Source organism: Microcebus murinus, chromosome 10 (genome assembly GCF_040939455.1).
Source record: "Microcebus murinus isolate Inina chromosome 10, M.murinus_Inina_mat1.0, whole genome shotgun sequence".
Taxonomy (NCBI): Eukaryota; Metazoa; Chordata; class Mammalia; order Primates; family Cheirogaleidae; genus Microcebus; species Microcebus murinus.
Window position 1 is genome coordinate 44,281,213 of NC_134113.1, and position 21,664 is coordinate 44,302,876.

Genomic DNA, 21,664 nt, shown 5'->3' on the forward strand with positions numbered 1-21,664 from the left:
TGATTTTTTGAGAAAATAAACAAAATTGATAGACCATTAGCTACATTAACTAGAAACAAAAGGGAAAGAACTCAAATAAGCTCAATCAGAAATGGAAAAGGATACATTGCAACTTATACCACAGAAAAACAAAATATCATCTGTGACTACTATGAAAACCTCTATGCACATAAACTATTAGTAGAAAATCTAGAGAAAATGAATACATTTTTAGAAACATAAAACCCAGTAAGAAATAGAAATCCTGAACAGACCAATAATGAGAAGCAAGATTGAAACTGTAATAAAAAACCTCCCAACAAAAACAACGAAAAGCCCTGGACCAGATGGATTCACAGTTAAATTCTACCAGACCTACAAAGAAGAACTGGCACTGTTCCATAACACTGAGAAGGAAAGAATCCTCTCTAACTTATACAATAAAGCCAATATCAATCCGATACCAAAATCAGGAAAGGACACAGCAAAAAAGGAAAACTACAGATCAATAATCTTCATGAACATAGAAGCAAAAATCCTCAACAAAATACTAACAAACAGAATCCAATAGCACATCAAAAACACAGTTCACCATGATCACAAGTGGGTTTCATCCCAGGGATGCAAGGATGGTTCAACATAGGAAATCAATAAATGTGATTCACTACATAAACAGAATCAAAAACAAAAACCATATAATCATCACAATAGATGCAAAAAAATCATTTTATAAAATTTAATACCCCTTTGTGACAAAACCCTCAACAAACTAGGCATAGAAGGAATACATCTCAAAATAATAAAGCCCACATATAACAAACCCACTACCAACATCATACTGAATGGGAAAAATTGAAGGCATATTCCCTAAGAACTGGAACAAGACAAGGGTACCCACTGTCACCACATTTATTCAACATAGCACTGGAAGTCCTAGCCAGAGAAATCAGGCAATAGAAAGCAATAAAGAGCATCCAACTCGAGAAAAAGGAAGTCAGTCTATCCTTGTTTGCCAAGGATCTGATCTTATATCTAGAAAACTTTAAAAACTACAACAAAAGACTCCTGGTATTGATAAATAAATCCAGTAAAGTCTCAGGTTACTAAATTAATATATACAAAATAGTAGAATCTCTATATGTTAATAATAGTCAAGCTAAGAGTCATATCAAGAACTCAATACCATTTAAAATATCTGCAAAGAAAATACCTAGGAATATATTTAACTAAGGAAGTGAAAGATCTCTACAAGAAGAATTACAAAACACTGATGAAAGAAATCATTGATGATGTAAACAAATGGAAAAACATCTCATGCTCACGGATTATAGAATCAACATTGTTAAAATGCCCATACTGCCCCAAAGTTATTTACAATTCCAAGCAATTCCCATCAAAATACCAAAGTTATTTTTCACAGATCTAGAAAAAAATAATCCTAAAATTCATGTGGAACCAAAATATAGCCCAAATAGACAAAGCAATCCTAAGCAAAAAAACCAAATCTGAAGGCATCACATTACCTGACTTCAAATTATACTACAAGGCTATAGTAATCAAACTGCATGGTACTTGTGTACAGGTAGACACAGACCAGTGAAACAGAATAGAGAACACAGAAATAAAGCCATATACCTACAACCAACTACTTTTCAACAAAATAGACCAAAACATACAATGGGGTAAAGATACCCTATTCACTAAATAGTGCTGTGAAAATTGGATAGCCACATACAGAATAATGAGACTGGATCCTTGTCTTTCACCATATACAAATATTAACTCAAGATGGATTAAAGACTTAAGTGTAAGACTGGAAACCAATCTTTATGGTTTCTAGAAGAAAAAGTAAGGACATAGGCCTAGGCAAAGAACTTATGATTACAACCCCAAAAGCAAATGCAACAAAAACAAAAATAAATAAATGAGACTTAATTAAATGAAAAACTTTCTTCACAGCAAAGGAAATAATCAACAGAGTGCACAGCCAACCTACAGAATGGGAGAAAATATTGGCAGAATATATATCTGACAAAGGACTAACATCTAGATTTTACAAAGAATTCAAACATATCAACAAGAAAAAAACAACCCCATTAAAAAGCAGATGAAAGGCATGAACAGATTTTTCTCAAAAGAAGATAAACAAATAGCCAACAAACATATGAAAAAACACTCAACATCAGTAATCATTAGGGAAATGCAAATTAAAACCACAATGAGATACCACCTTACCCCTGTCAGAATGGCTATTATTAAAAAGTTGAAAAACAACAGATGCTGTCATAGATTCACAGAGAAAGGAATGCTTATACACTGTTAGTGGGAGTGCAAATTATTACAGCCTCTATTGAAAACGGTATGGAGATTCTTCAAGAATTAAAAGTGAACCTACCATTTGATCCTGCAATCTCACCACTGGGTATTTACGCAAAGGAAAAAAAGTCATTATATTAAAAGGACAGTTGCACTCAGGGCAATGGACATTGAAAACCAAGAGGAATGGTGAGGGACAAAATCATTCTAATAGGGATAATGTACACTATTCTGGCGATAGGTACACTAAAATCTTTGACTTCATTATTATATAATTCACCCATACAACAAAAAACACTCGTACCCCCTAAATCTATTGAAATTTAAAAAACCCAAGAACGCTGCAAATGCTATTCTCTTTTTCTCATTACATATAAAACTATTTTTATTGAGAGAGGAAAGGAAAAAAAAAATACATTCTGGTTATATGGTTTACTTGACTTCTGCTTTGTGTTAATGCCATCATTGGTATCAAAGAGAATATATTTACATGGAAAAACCAAGATACTTTGAACTATGCAACAAATGGACCAAAGTCAAATGCATTGTCCAGGCTTGTCCAAAGGCTTCTTAATTCAGCCTCAGTGTGGGTAGTTCTTATCAGAGAAACCCAGAAACTTAATAAACATTGACAGCTCCCATGTAAATGTGAACAGCCCCAGAGAATAAAACTTACAGCAATCAATAAAATGCTCCGACTTACTTTCCTCCTTTATATTGAAGAGCATGCATAAAAGTATTCAATAATATTATAAACAAGTAATTTATTGAATATCAATGCTCTGATGCACTTTATCTCCTTTAGGTACTATCCAAGAAGCGCTGATGTAATGGAAACTGATCTCTTGCCTTGTATGTTCTTAGATTCATGCAGAGTCTCCAAAGTCAATAACCACCTTGCTTAAATTTCCACTTATTAGCACAGATCAGAGGTCCATAAAGCCAACACAATTAAATGTGTGAAGCCATTTCCAAGTGGTTCTGGATTTTCCTGGGCAGGGCCTTTGAGGCTTGGACTCGAAAACCAAGCTGATGACTGTCATTCATTTGAAATTATTTAATGTCTATTTTGTGCCAGGTTCTCTAACAGGGATTGAAGACTTGGAGGGGATGTCTAGAGCCTCAACAATGATACCATTTAGTGGGAGAGACAGAAGTAAACATGAAACAAGTGCTATGATCAGTATAAGGATAGATAGGAAAGAGTGAAAAAAATAAAAAGATCAGTGGTTGCTGGATGTGAGGATGGGGAGTGGGAGAAAGAGAAGGATGAGTTGGTGGAGCACAGAGAATTTTTAGGACAGCAAAACTACTCCCTCCGTATGATACTTTAATGATGGGTACATGCCATTATACATTTGTCAATATCCATAGAATTTACAACACAAAGAGTGAATTTTGAAGTAAGCTATGGCCTTTTAAAAATGATAATATATCAATATTGGCTTACTAATTATAATGTATGTACCACAGTAATGCAAGATGCTAATAACTGGGTAAACTGTGGTGGGAGGTGGGGGAGGGACTATATGGGAACTCTCTACTTTCCACTCAATTTTTTTATAAACCTGCAACTGCTATAAAAACTTGAAGTCCGCTAATTAAAAAAATAAATAGTAAAGATAGGAGATGATGCTTGCTTATTTGGAGGAACAAATCAGTTTAATTTGATAGTCTTGGGTTTGAAGTTTTTAGAGATAGAAAGATACCAGAATGTCAGATAAAGAAATTAAACTGTCAGGGGAAAAAGTGACCCACTAGGAAAATCAACAAAACACTGGGTAAAATAGCCTCAAAACTGAGAGCGGTAAATGACGTACCCTGGTGGGAATCAAGGGACCAGCCACATTCAAAATACAGCTTGTGTCTGGCTGACATGCCTTGGGAAGACATAAGAATGGTGGGGCTCAAAGCCCGAGCATCTTTAAGGAGAGCTGCCCTCTCTCCCTGCTGTCCTCATCAGCCTCCAGCTTCAGTAGAATCTGCTTTTTTTTTTTTCCTTCTGGAGAATGGTTTAACATGTACCAAAATGGTCTTTTTACTCTGAGAAAAAATTTAAAATCAAAGCATGGAGCAAAAACAAAACAAACAAACAAAAAACAAAAAAAATCCATGTCCTAGAATGGATGTCCATAGAACATTGTTCTTGAATATATATCTGCCTGCTTGTATCACATCCATGATCATAATGCTCAATTCCCTATCCCGAAAATTTTCCCAAATGTTTGACTGAGCCCTGTCACTGACTTCCCCTACGTATATTTAGGCTCTGAGTCCAGTCAGCCAGCATAGAGCACATACCTCGCTGTTTCCCCTCTGATATAACCCAAAGCAGATCTAAAACACCATCCTAGCCTGACTGCTGAGACCTGTTCAGTTACCTGTTTCCTTAGCTTTGGATTGAACCTCTGGATTTTTTAAAATTACTTTTCTGGATAGAAAATACATTTGTACAGTTCACAAATCAAATGGATATAAAAATATATACCATGAGAAGTCTTGTGTCTACCTAGTCTCATCCATTTTCTCACTTTAAATTTCCTTGTTTATTTATATATTTTATAACTATGTGTATATTTTTATAAGCTGCCTAAGATTTTTCTGGAGCATTACACAATATAGCCACTAAAATTCTCACTGTAGATTTCTCTTGATTTTCCATTCAATGCTTATAATATTTGATTGGATTTATTAATTCAGTTGATATATGTTTCTTATTAATATCTATTATGTAGGGTACAATTACTAGTTACTAGTTATAGCATTTGAGAGAGATTCATCTGAAAACCTATAGGAAGTCATTATCCAAGAAACCCTATATTTCTATTTTTCTATTTTATATTATGATTTACTTCGCTGTGACCTGCATTTATAATTTCTACTGGCTTTCATTGAATCAATGGAGAGTTTAATTCCACATGATACAATCTCATAATCTTAATTGTCAATATGGTAAGAAACTTTTAAATTAATTTTATATGGGAATGAATTTTCATATCCCTCTGAAATTCCCAGTGAGCAGTGGAGCTATATAAGCCCATGTTGGCCCAGCTTCCATATATTGAATCCATTCCTTTATAGCAAAACTTGAAATAATTGTCTAAAATAAATTATTTCACTGTCATACTTCTCATTCCTTCTTCAACTCTTTCCATCTGGGCTCTGTCCCCACTGTGTGACTAAGACAGGCCTTCTCTCAAAGACAGCAGTAATCCCATGCTGCCAAAACCAGTGGGACTGGGAGTTCTCATCTTACCAGACTTCTCAGCAGCACTTGGCAGCTGCTCCACTCTTCCTAAGACACTTTCTTTTTCTGGCTTCCTGGATACCACCCTGCTGGTTTTTCTCTTAACTCACTGTTAACTGCTTGTCAGTACTATGTATTTTACTCTTCTTTTTTGCAACTTTAAATAATGTGATTCTCCAGGGACAGGGTCAGGGTTCTTATGTTATCTATCCATGCCTTCTCCTTAGGTAATTTTATCCTCTGAATGGCAAAAATACCCAAATCTATATCTTCAGCCCTAATATTTTCCTTGAATTGTGTATTCACATATTGAACTACCCACTTGACATCTCCACTTAGGTATCTAATAGACATCTCGAATCTAGGATGTTCAAAACAGAGCCTTTGCTTCTTGCCCAGTTTTCTGTCTTGGTGGCATCACTACCAAGCAAGTTGTTCAAGTTAAAATCTGGGTGGCGTCCATGATTCTCTCTTTCCCTTCCCCTCAATGTTGATTTCATCTTTAAAGCATATCCTGGATCTATTCATTTCTCCTTCTGTACGCTACCATCGCCCTAGACCAGCCACTATCATCCACTGCCTAGACCACTGGGTCATGTCACTTCATTGCTTTAAACCTGCCTATGCTTCCAATACTTAAACTTAAATAAACTTCATTCTCTTCTCCCTGGTTTACAACTTTTTACAGCATCTGGCTTGAAGAGCTTCCTCTCTAAACTCCTGCCGTGCCATGCTCTCCACCCTCTTTATGCTACATACACGCTGGCCTTCTTTCTTTAGCATGCCAATGGCCTGCTCACCTTAGAGCCTTTGTGCCCTCTGTTACCTGTGTCTGTCTGGCTCTTTTATCTAGATGTCAGCATGACTTGTGCTTTCTTATCAGGCAGGACTCAGCTAAAATGTCACCTTTTCAGAGTTTCATCTGAAGTGAAATAATTCCCTCACTTACCTTGTAGCACGGGATCCTGCTATTTTTATCTTCTTGGTGTTTTCTTGCATCTTTATTTGTGTGTTTTTTTGTTTGCTATCTCAAGTTGATAGAATATAAGTCCCATTTGGGCAGAGTGGACTTTAATAATCTTTTGCAAAGCAGTATCCCAGCACATAATGGTGATTATAATCTGCTAGTCTGGTACTCTGCTAGGTAGTAGGAATGCAATCACGAACTTGAACTGACGCTCTTTATTGTTATTTAAAATAAAATTAGTATATTTAGATAACTTGCTACTCAGTCATTTATTCAAGGAATATTTATTGAGCACTTACTATATTCCAGGCCCTGGGGATACAGGAGTGAACAACATAGAAACTGCCCCTGATCTTCTGAAGTTGACATTCCAGAAAGGAAGCAAAAAAGAAAACAACAGATAAACAGACATGAAATACAATGAGTGGAGAGGATGAGTCATCTTGCTCTGCAGATGAAGAGCATCTGGAGGGGAAGAAGAAATGAGGAGGCCCTGAGTTAGGAATATACTTGGCAAGTCCAAGGAGCAGCAAGGAGCCCGCTGTGGCTGGCACAGCTTGAGTGAGGGAGAAAGCCGGGTGGGGTGGGGTGTTGAGAACAGTGATGCAGCCCAGGGCCCATCTTGTGTGGGTTTGGGCTTTATTCTAATTGTGATGGGAATCCATTAGAGGGTTCAAAGCCCGGGAGTGACATAATCTTTTACTGCACTGCGAATTGCTTTATGAACTATTTCCTTCTCAGCTCCTTAGAGAATTGGCTGAGAATACAGTGATTCTCAAGAAACTTGAAATTTCTGGCTGATACTTCTTATACATCAGGTTCTGTGCTGGTAGCTAGAAATCCTGGAATGTGTTCCCAGATTTGCACATTCCTTCTTGAAGGGCCTTGGCTAGGCCACTCTTTCTGGCTTAACACTACCTCTTCACACTCATGTATTCAAGAAAGTATGAAGAGAGGAGAGGAAAGGGAACAGAGCACTTACAGGAACTCCCTGGCTCTCTGAAGCCTCAAGTAGGACTATGGTGTAAATAAATTAGCATGCACAAGGAGTCTAGGTCCTTCCCATAATTTGAAAAACAGCTCAAACCAGTAAGATCTCCTTTGGAATATTTTCTGAAGGTTTAATGATTAGCGGAGGCAAAATTAGAGATCAACATGAGTTCGTGCGAAGCAAAACAATCCCTGGGCTTTGTTTAACCCATAGGCCCTTGAATGACCCCTAAAAGTAGCTTATTTAAAAAATATTCTGACTTCCTCAACTTTCGGAATCAACAAGGGTGTTAATAACTAAGAAAATTGCTGGGAGGTCAGGAAAGGACACTTTAATGCCTGACCCTAAATGGAGAAAGGAGCCAAAACAGAATTCTAGGAGAAATGGTGTATTCTGTGTCTGGTTTCTGGAAGGACTGCATGTGGATATTACATTCTTACTGACGTGCACTTGTATTTGATACTGTGGAAATTGGGGTGGTCCATTCATATGGTATGACAGTGAGGAAAATGCAGTCGGGCCATTGCCCTTTCGCTTGGGGAATTATGGGTTAGGCATTCAGCCACAGGTTTCCTGTGATATCCGTTTCTTTTGTTTTCTTCTCACATTAAGGGCAAACCAGGTCTTCCAAGTGCTCAAGAGAAACCTAAAATAGATTGCTGTGTGGTTAAAAAAAAATTCATTCAAGCCAGAGTGTGAGTTATTTTCTACCTGAGTGTATTTGAGATACGTATTTTTGCTTCTTACAAAGGCGTGAATTGGAGGTTTGGGATTTCCTCATAAATGACCTTTTACAATGACTTCCTGTTATTTTATGTTTCCCTGAGAACCAAAATAGCTATGCAGTACATTCCCACTGTGTGAGGTTGAATAAATCTTTCTAATTTGGAATTAGTCACTTGTGCGATCCTAATTAGCATTATGAGTAAAATGTCTGTTTATTTCTGACCAGTCATGGGACAAGCCTGTGTTAAATTCAGTGTAACATTTTGTTGACTCCTTCAGTTGGAGAAGCTGGTGCCTGATACAAGGATTAAACATCGCCACCCAATTCTATTTTTTTTTATTTTTTTACTTTTTTTCTCCTGTATTGGTGGCCTCTACTCACTTTTCTACCTCCTATAATCACTGTTAACTTAGAGCCTAATCACGTTCAGTAGTTAATATGTACCTTATAAACTTACCAAACAAAGGACTGATTCAGAGACAACTCACAGGAAAGCAGGTTGGCATTTAAACTTTAAACATAAAAAGCAAACAGCCAGGCAAATACCCAGCACAAGGATCTTGGGCTGGTGATTACAAAGCCCTGTTTTGTATTTTTCATTCTCTTGTTAAGTACTGTAGTCTGTATGTGGGCACAAGTCCTGATTTAGAGAGAAGTAAAATATGATTGACCTCTGAGAAATCAACTGGTAAAAATCTATAGGAATGAACCAAGAGATCAATCATGTGTAAATGAAGAATTTGAGCAGCATCTAAAATGCAATTAAAATGTGACCTGGGAAGTAGGACTGAATTGTAATTACAATCTGGTAAATGGAAACCTAGTCAATTATCACATACCCTTGTCTGGAGATAGGCTGCAATCACAGAGGGGGCAGGGGCTGAATAGAGTTTAGAGATAGCAAACTCAAGAAGAAAGACTTTGGTGGTGTGTCAGAGCAATATTCAGGGAGAAGATGCTAAGACCCCTGAGAGCTTCATCTGGAGGGTTTGCCTGTTGGATCTCTGGGATGGTTCCAGGCTCTTCAGCCTATCAAATCTTGGAAACACATCCACTGACTGTTTTACTGAATTTATCCCCCAAAACACCATCTGTGTATGCTCTCGCTTCTGTGCCACTTTTTTTATAGGGAGAGAGGATTTTCTGATCAGCTAGTACCTTATGCTGGATGATTTGATAGGTGCATTTCTCATGATAAACTAAGAAATTGACATTCTGTTTCCTGTGAGAGCATTTAAGATGAATCTTTCCTAAGAAGCAGATGACCCAGGAAAGGCTGGCAAAGCTGAGCTTCAGGGGCTGCCAAGCCAGGGACCTGATCCTGGTCCCTGCCCAGCTGCTGGCCTCTTTCTCAACTTGCTGTCAGTTTCAAAGAAGTATAAACACTGTAGTGAGGCATAATGAGAATTCTTGGGCATCGCTAATCTGCCATGGTCATAAATTTCATTTTTAATCACTGAACCATTTTGCTTCAGTTTTTACTTATATACACATAACAAAATAGATTTTAGATTATGGTGATCTAAAGTCTATTTTTCTCATGCACATTTTTATACATTTCCTTATGTGACCTATGTGACTAGTAATTTTATGTCCAGGTGCAAATCATAAATAGCTTGGAATAAAAATGTCTATAGAAGAAGAATATTGGATATTGAATATTCATTCACCATAAAGAGTGTATTGCTACTTCACAATGACAATTCTAAGCCACACTTTATTTTGGAGCTGGAATTAATACTATAAGTAGAGATTATTGTTTTTTCTTTGTTCTGCAAATAAAGGAGAGGGATCATTCTCATACCAGATGCTTCCCATCTCCAGTGGGAATACCCAAAGGTTTCTGTGATCCAGGCTCCATACGTATGAAGGGTAGGAAGCATAGAACATTGGGCTCATTAAAAGCAGAAGCATGTTCGTTTTGGGAAGGCTGGAATTGGACTAGAGCACAATAAGAGCTCTTGTGAAAGAGACCATAAAATCCATAAGCGAGCAACTCCAACTTTCCAAAACTAAGAAAAAGGGTTTTTCAAAATAAGAAATGCTAAAAAATACAAGAACATTCTCTTTAATTGTTTAGAGTGTATTACCCCACGCCCTTATGTACCCATCCCTAAGCACAGACATAAGGAAGAGAAATTTCAGCATCTTTTAAAATTGTTGCACCTAACCTTTGAGAAAATGAATTGATTATTCACAGTGTCATTTAAAAAACCGTACCCTGTAGAATGACAGTGGTAATGGGAGAATACATAAGATATGAGAGAAAAGAATCTTTCCTCCACAACACAGATTTGCTTTTTCACTACTTACTCCATTGACAAGTATAGTTGATTACCAGATTTTGGAAACAAAAATGCAAAGAGGAAGTCATTTTTACAGTGTCAGCTGCTGAAGGTAGGGATTATCTTGTTTTGTAAAGTTTTGTGTCTCCAGCACCTAGTATCATGCCAGAATGTAGTGGGCATTCAACACATTTGTTGGATAAATTTTTGAGTATATCTTATGGAGGGAAAAATGTTACCATGATGAAAATATGAACTATTTATCTATGCTTGCTTTCTGGTTCAAGTCCCAAATGTAGGGCCTGGTTTGCCTGATAACCTAGAGAAAATGCCATATTTTATTTAGGGCATCTGATGTCCCATTCATACACTTTCCTCCACCCTGAGCATAAGGAATCTCTTTCTCTCTCTTTTCCCTGCCAGCGTTCCTGTACTATTATCAAACCTAGTTCAATGATGGGTGACTCAGGGAGGGTTTTGATGATTAGTCATATTTGAAAACTTATCCTGCTTTACCCTGGGGAATCCCTGCGAGTAATAATAATTGGCATGATGGCAGCATTAGGAAAACTTTCTCTAAATTTATTGAGACTTTCTTCTCTTTCCCTCAGTTGTCACTTCTTGTTATGATATCCCACTCTCCACTGCCTCTCCTTCCTGGCCTGGTGTTTCATGGGGTCTACTCTAAGATGTATTACTGATATTCCCCAGCCCCTTCTCCTCCACTGCTAAAATATCTGTTATATGACAACATCTCAAGATCTAAGATGGCAAATGACTCATGCTCATGCTGCATAACTTGAGACATAGTTGATGCCAGTAGACAGAATACTGATATGATACATGTGACCTCATTTCTAGAAGGAGATCTGCCACTAACAAGTTTTGTGGACCGGCTACTCAATCTCCTTGGGCTGTACTTTTTCATGTATAAAATATGGAATTTTGTCTGGATCAGTGTTTCTGTAAGTATGCATATATGTTCTATAACACTGGTTCTGGATATGTTCTGGGATCATGTTCATTTGGGAATTGCTGCATATCACTTTTTTGAATATCAAAAAGTTAAAGGCTCTGACAAGTCTTGAAATAAAGAAACAATTTTTAATCTAATAATTGACTTTTTAGTGGGTTGGGGGAGCATGTTGGTAGTTCCTTAGAGAACCTTATGAGGAAATAACTAGTTGAACTTTACCGGGAGCTTAACTGGAATTGTGCATCCCTTTGTCTCCAATGGCAGCTGTTCCAGGGAGCTTAACTGGAATTGTGCATCCCTTTATCTCCAATGGCAACTGCTGTGGGTACAGACAATAGGCCAAGATCTCTGCCTTTTGGGTAAAAGGGTCAAATAGGGAGAGATACGAATACATGTGGGATAGGACGGCAACTGTAGACTAAAGGTTTGTTTTCACATCATAATGGGCATAAGGACTGACAAGCAAGTCGGTCACCCAGACTAGGGCAGTGGTTGAGGAAGGGAAATGTATCACAAGGGATGTTTGCAATAATTTACCAGGTAGAGAAGATGGGAAAGGATATTCCAGGTGGAAGGAACAAAGTGGCACAGAGGCATAAAATCCCAAGGTATGTTCTAGGCCTGTGAAATAATTCTGTGGTTAGGGAGCCCAGGCGTGGAGGCTGCCTAGGGAGAGAGGGGAGGGAGAAAGTTCTGGAAGATGAGTGGAGGTTTGCCTGCCATGTGCTTTAAGTGCCATTCTAAGGCGTCTGAAATTTATCTTGTTGGTAACAGGCAACCATCCTTAGATTGATTTTTAATCAGGAGAATTACCTGATCAATAAGAATTTAGAAAGAGAATTCTAGAGTGCTAAGGCAGAGAGGAGGGGGAAGAGACTGGCAGGGAAACGAATTAAGATTCTGTTCAAACGGCTCAAGTAAGAAATGACAAAGGGCTGAATAATGACAGTGGCAAAAGGATGAGATGGTGGAAATTTAGGAGCTCCATAGACCATGATGAGTGATTGGATATGAGGCAAGAAAGAAAGAGAAATACAAAATAACTGTACCGTATTCAGCTTGGGCAATTCTTATGTGATTATAACATTTACTGGGGTAGGAATTTAAAGGACTGAACTGTTTCACACGTTTTGAATTGTACTGGGGGTTTCTCTTACACACAGCCATTTTACTGTAAAATGACATCCACTGATTTTTGTGTTTCAGAGTTCAAGAATGATTTAACTATAAAGACTATAAAGTCTATAAAGACTATAAAGTATTCTTTTTAAGGAGTTTCAGCATCCACCAAAAAAATCTATTCCACACTGAAATTTAGTAAGGACTCAATATATTCTTGTCAAAAAGCAGCATTTAAAAATGTAGATGTCTCCTGATTTTGTCTTTAAATGATAAATAATCATTCTTGGGACTATAAATCCTTTTGTTTTTTTCATTCAGTCTAAAACTCTTCTTTCAGCCACAGATTATTCTATATACACTAATATGTCAGTAGACATTTGTGAAATTATTTTCATTTCCTAGAAGGAAACAGCACAGAACACTGACAATTTTAGTGATGATTTAAATATCAAGCCATTATTTTTAGAATAAATCCTAAATTTAGCCTTAATACTAAATAATATTGCTGATAATGCATTAAAAATGTATTGTGTCTATAGTCAGGGAGTGATTTTTTTGTCAAAAACATCTTTGTATGCCAGTGAAAAATCAGAAAAATATTTTTCTTTTGGAAGAAGTCCATGTTTGCTTATTGTATAGAATTTAAGAAAGATTTTAGAGGCTTATTTTCCCAAGAACCCTTTGAAGTAAAAAGCTTCTTATATTTATGGGAGAAGAACTCCCTTTGAGAGGCAGGATGTGGAAACTAGCATGACCCAGGTTGTTTACACAAAATAGTCCACACCTCCCTGATTAAGTCAGGAGATTTTGCCTTTACCTGGGACAGCTGCCTTCTATTAGCACTGGAAACAAATTGTACAATCTCTGGTCACTGATCCGTGACAACCTTCCCATTTTGAATTTTGTGCCCAAGAGGACAGAAGAATCCAGAAACTGGGTTGGTAGAGAGGAGCTGTTCCTAGACACAATTTATCAGAGGAAGGAAAGTACAGGGTCCACCTTAAAAGCAAATCAAGCTATCAAAAATGCTACACATTATAAAATGAACACAATAGGTACAGTCAGAGGTTGACTTCTGAGATTTTTTTCCTTTTACCTCATAAAGAAATAAAGATAAAAACTGAATGGTCTGGTCCTGTCAAGATAAGCAAGGCTGCCTCTTCCTCTTTTCTTCCTGCAACTGTGGTGCATTTAAGGCAGCTCCGGAATTGTTTTGAAATAAATTTTGAAGTTTTAGAAGGCAGATACATGTAATGATTGTTTCACTGTTCTGAGGTTAATGACAAAAGGTTATAATGTCTGAGCCTTGAGATTTTGCAGATCTCTAAATGCATTTTATTGCATTTGGAAGAAATTTTATATTCTTGAGAAAGTGCAATGCATAAATGAGTTGAGACACAATGACCCTTTACCTCAGAGCAAAACAGACTTATTCCCCTTAGTGGAAATAGAAGGCAGGGAAGTAAGGCTGTGGTTCCTGAAATTCACCAACCTAGTATCGCTGTGCCATTCTCTGCTCTGATCCAGCGCCACTCCCTGCACTTGATATCTGTTTACTTTAGAGGAGGCAGTTTTTGAGAAAGGATCATAAATAACCTGGCCCAGTGCCCCAGGAGCCATGACAAGCAAAAGAACATACTCGCCTGGGGATAGGCTTTCTGATATTTAAATGTGTGGGTTAATTTTTTATCCACTTTAATAACTGGTTTTTTTTTTTTTTTCCCTCTCTACTTCTTTGCTGTTTCTGCTCTGAAGCCGTGGGCACAGAAATTTCTGCAGGCAAATTACTCCAGAGCATATTGCAGGACAACTAGAACGAACAGTTGAATTCACAGCATCTGGATTCCTGATCCTTTTCCGAAATGGCAGGTGTGAGTGGCTGTATAAAATATTCTATGTTTATCTTCAACTTCTTGTTCTGGGTAAGTGTTTTTCTTTAAATTATCAATTTTATGCAAGAAAGGGGATCTTGATATAAATATCATAAACAAGAACAGACTCTGCACTAGAGAAATAAGAGAAGGAGGGAAATGTATTTTCCATTTACTTGTTTGGATTTGTTTGTTCTTTCTTTAGTTATTTCAGTAATTGAAAATGAGCCAATGACTCAAAAAAGTACACTTCAGAATCTGGGAGGATAAACATTTCATAAATGTTTTGATATTGCTACAAAAACAATCAAAGAGGAAAACATACCCCTTAATTAAAGAACAATTATCCTTAGTTGTATATCGAGCAGGCCTCCCCAGCCTAAGGACCCTGTGGGAGAAATATGGCCTGATTCCAACCGGAGCCCAGTCCCTGCCTCCTGCCCCTGTCGTCTGGGTTTGAAACAGGTGAATCTCAGAGTCTGAGATGATAAAGACATGGGAAGAGGATCATTTTCAAAGCCACAACTAAAAAACAATGAGTCATGAAAAACTTGAGAAGGAAACAATAAAATTACTTGATCATAAGAAAATTAAACTAAACCAGTGGATATGTATTAGCATTTTAAAGTCAGTATTTTGATGTGTCATCACCCCACCTTTTAGTCAACGGGGTTTGTATTTTAGCAAGTTGTTCTTTTTCTCTTGAAAGTCCACTGACACAGACATAATCAACAAATTGATAGGTAACATCTAGCATTGGAAAATGGAAAAACAAGGTGTGAAAAGGGCAGGATAGAATGTTGGGAAATTCACCTTATCATTTTACATATATATGGTGCAATTAAAGACTGAGTTTCAGTAGAAATAGCTCAAAACACTTAAATGAAAAAAAGTATTTGTATATTGTATTTAAAAAATAGCTTATGCAGTATAAGAAAGAAAGAACTCTGGTTTTGTGTTTGTACCTGGTTGCCTTTAGTAAACAGAAAACTGGTAAAATATCTATGTTTTAGTAAATTTCTGTTCTATTAAAATAATGATGGACTTAAATACATAGTACAGTTTTATTTTAGAGAATGACTTTCCATTCAATAGTCAGTGGCCCTAATGAATGCAGATAATATGTGGGTGAATTAACTAAGTAGATATACAAATAAATAAAGAGCTGTTCTTTGTACTTTCCTTTTCCCTAGAAAAATGGGCTGCTTTTGCAAATATTAAATAAAGCTCATGCATGTAGGCCAGTATTTTAAGTTAGTCCTCATAAATTTCTTCTCTTGAAATATTTAAATTGGTTAAACATCTTGAGTAGAATATAAAGAAAGAAATGCCTGTGTTCTTTAGTTTGATTTTATGTCTAGCTTTACATTAGAGAGTACTTCAAACATTCATAAAATAACACAGGATAGGGTAATCAACCCCATCAACTAGCCCCAACAGCCACAAAAACATGGCCAATCTTTCTCCTTCCAGACCCTTGTTCACTTCCTCCACACCACATTACTTTGAAGCACATCCCAGATATATCATTTCATTGTAAAGAGTTTAGTGTGTATCTCTGGAAGATAATAATTCTTTTATAATATGTAACCACAATATCATTATCACACTTAAAAACTCAAGAATTTATTAATCAATTATCAAATATCCACCTAGGGTTCAAATTTCCAATTACCTCATAAAGGTTCCTGGTTGAATCAGGATCCAAATAAGGTCCACATACTGGGATTGATTCACATACCTTTTATGTCAATTTTAATCTGTAGTTTCTCCCTCACTCTTCATTTCTTTGTCTCCCATTAAAATTTTATGTACTAGTGCATATTGTTTGTCTTATCCCATTGCCTGAAATCTGGATTTTGCTATCTGCACACCCAGGGTATAGTTTAACATGTTCCCCTGTCCTCTTTATTATCTGTAAGTTAGTAGTTGCATCTGGCAGCATGATATCATTCAAGGTTTTGTTTTTGTTCTGTTTTGTTTTGTTTTGGTTTTATTTTTTGGCACAACTACTTCTTAAGTGATATTTTACTCTTTTATCAGGGGGCACATGATGTCTGATTGTGTCATTATTTGTGATGTTAGTAGCCATTGACGCTTAAGTACCTGTATCCATTATTCATTATTTCATTAAGAGGTTCAAATGGTGAATTCTAGTTCTATGAACTTTTCTTCATTTATTAGCTGGAATACTTTCAATAAGGAAAAAAAATGGCTCATTTATTGTTTGGTTGCCATGGTACGTAGTTTTTATTTTTTAAAAAGTAGTATAAATACTTGAACTCTTTACTAACCAGATTTCAAAATGAGTTAACTTTCTAGTATTATCCAACAGTGATAGACTAGTATTTAAAAAATGCCAGATAAACTCCATTATAATTTTACCCTTGTTGCTTTGTGATTTATTCCATCTTTGGCTAGTAGGAGCTTAATTTGGTGCCTGAGTCCTTTTGACATGATCCTACTAACTTTCATAAACCCATCACTATTTGGTATGACAAGATGTTTCAGGCTCACTTGCCTATTTCCTGCCCAGACCTGGAATCAGCTATTTCTCTAAGAAGACTTGATACCCTGTCTTTAAAGAACTGTAGCCATTGTCATCTTTATATGATGCAGAATATATGGCCCATTTAAACATACTTTTAACATGTTAATAAATGCATGGCTCCTATTTTATTAAGATGTTTCCAAATACCCAAACCAATAGCAATCTTCAAATTATGAAGTTAAAATATATCTTTCTTAAATAAAAACATCATGGGAAGTGCTAATAGCTATTCGTGAATAAATCGGAGATTAGTGTTTCATAAACTAGCTAATCAGTAACAGAACTGAATTTTAAACCCAAATGATAAAGACAGTCTAGGAGAGAGGTAAGTTATAGATTCAGGATTATATATTTAAGATTAAGGTTCAAGGCAGTGTGTAGAGATCTGTACCATCCTAGACCCTGGTATTATCATTGCTTTCCTGGGAAGGTCTGATAATTTTACAGTTATTGTTATCTATTTGTTTTTCTCATAACCCAGATGTCAGTTAGATATTTCTAACTTCTCTCAGGAATTCCTCCCGTCAGCATATGTGTTGAGACCTACAATCTCTGTATAAGAGATCTTGAAATGGAGTTTCAGTGAGAGCAATAGTTGTAAAGACCAGTGATAACTTAGCCAACAGGTGACATCAATATTTTAAATCAAAATCTAGGCAACAAGAGCCTCTGGGGTTAGGAAATGTACACACCTATTTATATTCTCCCATCTACCCCCAACCTAGAGCTCTCAGTTGGAATTTTACTATCCTTCATAGGAAATTAGCAATTTGTCACATTTCTAATGTTTACTTAAGTAAAAATTTTTACAGTCCCACTGATGTGGTTTTCTTGTAGATGCCCAAGGCCGTAGATGTTTTCAAATGCATTCTTTTTGGTGTAACTTGTGAAACTAAGCCTTTGCAAAGTAGGGCCAGATGTTGAAATATTTCTAAGATATGCATATGGTCATTTAATCTAAACATACCAGTTTCGTTTGGGGAAGAACTTGAGATATGCCACATAAATATGCAGTGATTTCCATTTGTTTGAAATACTAATTGAAGAAAAACATGTGAAAGTGAAAATCATTCCTAATCACTCATGCTAGAGTTTGATGCAAATTAGAAAATTGGAGGTGCTATAGATAATAGATACATTATAAGTACAGAACCTATTTCCCTGAGTCTTGAGTCAAAAACAGATGAAGTCTCCTTTTTATATGCTACTCTCAGATAAATCAGGACTGGGAATATTGTAGGTGCTTGAGGTGTCTTAGGGGTCTGAGTAAGCATGGAACATGGGGCCTTTGGCCAGTGGATGCAGAAAATGGTGATCAGAGACAGAGAGCTACGGAGAGCCTAGCTCTTAATGAGGGAAAGCAGAATGAGGTCCATTACTAATCCCAAAGGTGAGAAGAAAGTGCCAAATTATAAATCCAGTATCTGTAACTGAAGAAAGCCAATGCATAAGGAGGTTTGAAAAGAGTAGAAGGAAGTCAGAACTTGGAGAGAGTCCAGGAACCAGCGTTTCAGTGTTTGTCATTGTATTTTACGTGGTGTCTGAGCCTTTAGATTGGATGTGCTGAAAGCAGTTAAAAGATTCGAGGCAAAGCAAATTAACTCCGAGATAGGAGTACATTAAAAAGAACAGGACAAAGTTATATTTTATTTTCTCAGTTGATGAAATCCCACCAAGATAAAGAGTTAACAATGGCTGAAATGTATCAACTTTGTAAATACAGTGGTTGCCAGCCACTATGCACTCATGATAGAATTATAACAGTGACAAAGGCATTAGATTAGATTCCATGGTTAAGAGCTCAGGGTGGACATTAGCTCCTTCATCACTATCTGTGCTTGCTTGGGGGAAATTAGTTAACCTCTTTGTGCTTTATTAGGGGACCTCATCTGTAAAAATGGGAATAGTAGTAGCATCTACTTCATGGGGTTGTTGTGATGGTTAAATGAGTTAATATACATAAGGAACTCAGAATGACACAAAATAAATGTTTAAGAAAGTGACATTTTAATTTCAACCAATATTGTATAGGCAGTTTTATGAGACAGAAATATGAAACTATTCTGCATAGTAATGAATAAATTTCAATGTTGGATTTTAAACAGAGGAGAAAATAAGATGGCAAGAACAATGAAAAATTCTCCTTTCATAAAATAAAGGAATAGGAAAAAAAGTAGATTTTGTAAACGAACACTGAGATTCAAATCCTGAATCCTACCCCTTACTGCTTTGTGACCTGGAACATGTTCCTTGCCTTTTCTGTGCTCCAGTTTCCATATTTGTAAAATGACGATGATAATTTTATCTGGCAGGGTTAATTGTAAAGATTACCTAAGATACTTTATGAAAGCTTATAACCAAGTACTGACATGACAATAATAGTTCAATTAATGCTATTTTTCCTGATTCCATCATCACATTGCTTTTTCATTTAAAAGTTTTCAAATCTGGTGTGATAGTATTTTATATATAATGTACTTTTAAAAATTAAATACTGGTATAATTTTAGCCCTACTCCTCATGGGGTAAGAAATCTGTAGGGCTAGAGGGATATTCCAACCCTGAGGCTGGCCTCTACCTTGTTGTATATCTAGGACCCCAAATTTCCCTGTCCAAATGTCCTGAGAATTCTAAATCAAACCTTTTCTTTCAGAACATTAAGTGGGCACATTTGTCAAGGTAGGAAGATAGAACACATTTTTTTCCTTCATATTACCTGGAGTTATAACTTCCTAATATAGAGACCTGTGGTCTGTGGCTGTTATTTGTATTCTTGCCCCACGCTCTTCAAATGTATGCATAGGTCTACCCACATTACTTATAGGGAAGTTGTATTTTTGAAACAATGTGATAAAAACATTCCTGAATTTGCAGCATTTTATTATTCAGAAACATCAGGATACAGATCAAATGCTGAACATTTATCTCTTTTTACATGTTTTTAAATATATGAGTTTTACTGTTTTAGTGGTTATTCAGGCCCTATTTGGGTGAGAAAAAAATGTGGTCGATTTCTTTTCCCTAAATTTAGAGTTATTTAAAATCAGAATTTGCTGTAGTTGTACTGGGTGCTTGATTTACTTAATAGATTTAGAATTTGCACATGAATGCAACCATGGAGACACATGAAATGTGCACTTAACACTCACTGATACAATAAACATCATTCATTTGGGGCTGAAGATTTAAAAGAAACCATGACAGCAGAGTTTGCTAAAGATTGAAGATTTTTAATTTACTCCACTGGTTTAGAGCATCAGAAAATCTGATATTGCTAAAGGGTAGGAGGCCATCTCAATAGATGAGAGCTGGATTAGGCCATGCCTTCAGAGGAAATGCACAGGAACTGCTCCTCCAACAGGAAGTCTGAGAATTACCATAACCCATGACATTAGAGAGTGAGGCAAAGTGCCCATCCTACTCTTAATAAATGATAAATCACAAGTAGTCTCATCTTATTCAATGATGAATAAAGGAAAATAGAGCATAAGACCTAATGAAAAGTGCTGTTGAACAAGTAAAGGATATTGTCACCCTGAAGACTTAGAGGACGAGCACACATTCCTGAAAGAAACATTGCAAAATCCTGAAAAATGTATCTGGGAAATTGGTATTCACAATATGATGCTAGAAAATAATTTTCCATGAAACAGTGGCTGGAGGCCATAAGAGAAAAATAAAGTTAATTGGCAAACTATAGGATGAAATGAAAAGGGAAGTGGATAACATAAATAAGGACTTCAAGTAAATAATAAACACAGTAGCAGAACTAAAATTTACTGTGGATATCACATTAAATGGAGACAGTGACATAGAATCCCAAATTGAGAAGCTCTCCCCAGAGTAAAATTTTTAAAAAAATAAAAATGATGTGAAAGAAGATGATAGATACAGACAACAGAGAACAAAACCCAAAACAAGCTGTATTCTTAAAGGAGAGGATAAAATAAATGGAACAAAAATAATAATCAAATTAATGATGGAAATTTTGTAGACCTGAAAATATACCTATATACAGATGAAAAATGCCTGTTCTACCTTAGGGAAAGAAGACATCTATGCCTAGATAATTATTAAGAAAACTACTAAATTAATTAAAAGGTACATAAAGATGCATAAATTTTTTTACATATGTCTCGATATAAACAACAATATCAAAAACCAAGCAAACAATGCATGAACAAAAATAAGGCTGATCATAGACTTCTCTTGTAACACTAAATGTCAGAAGGTAATGGAACAATGTTTGCTGAGTATTCAGAGGCTTTCACAGTGAGTAAAGGAGAAAGATGTCTTCAGATACTTATATTGTAAAATTTACTTAAACATATTCCAAATGATTAAGGTATGCAGTAAAAGTGGATAGTTTAATCATGGGAAAATTATGGTAACAAAGGTCTGGAAATAAAGAATTCACATGTCTAAATGGCTGTATTTTTATTAAAAAGTGAATATAAATCTAGAAAATATTTTTGAAAGAGAAGAAAAATATAGAAAATAACAGTTTACTCTGAGCTAAAACCCAAGACTGAATACACTAAATGGTATTTATTGGATTATATGGAGTAAACATTTTAAAAATACATATTAGTAAATATAATCACCATTCAATTTGACAAATCTCTCAGTTTT

General features: G+C 36.1%; 1 protein-coding gene across 3 annotated transcripts in view; it reads left to right on the forward strand.

Moving 5' to 3' along the window:
* The window catches only part of TSPAN8 (tetraspanin 8), a 58,222-nt gene that overhangs the window by 14,592 nt on the left and 21,966 nt on the right, over window positions 1–21,664 (forward strand). The window contains exons 1-2 of one of the 3 annotated variants that reach the window (XM_012788755.3): window positions 11,374–11,477; window positions 14,366–14,532. In XM_012788755.3, coding sequence (XP_012644209.1) covers window positions 14,473–14,532 — 60 coding nt within the window. In that variant the 5' untranslated portion in view covers window positions 11,374–11,477; window positions 14,366–14,472. Of the gene's footprint in view, window positions 1–11,373; window positions 11,478–14,176; window positions 14,533–21,664 lie in introns of those variants that run through there. The other 2 variants (XM_076007166.1, XM_012788757.3) reach the window with 2 other exon arrangements.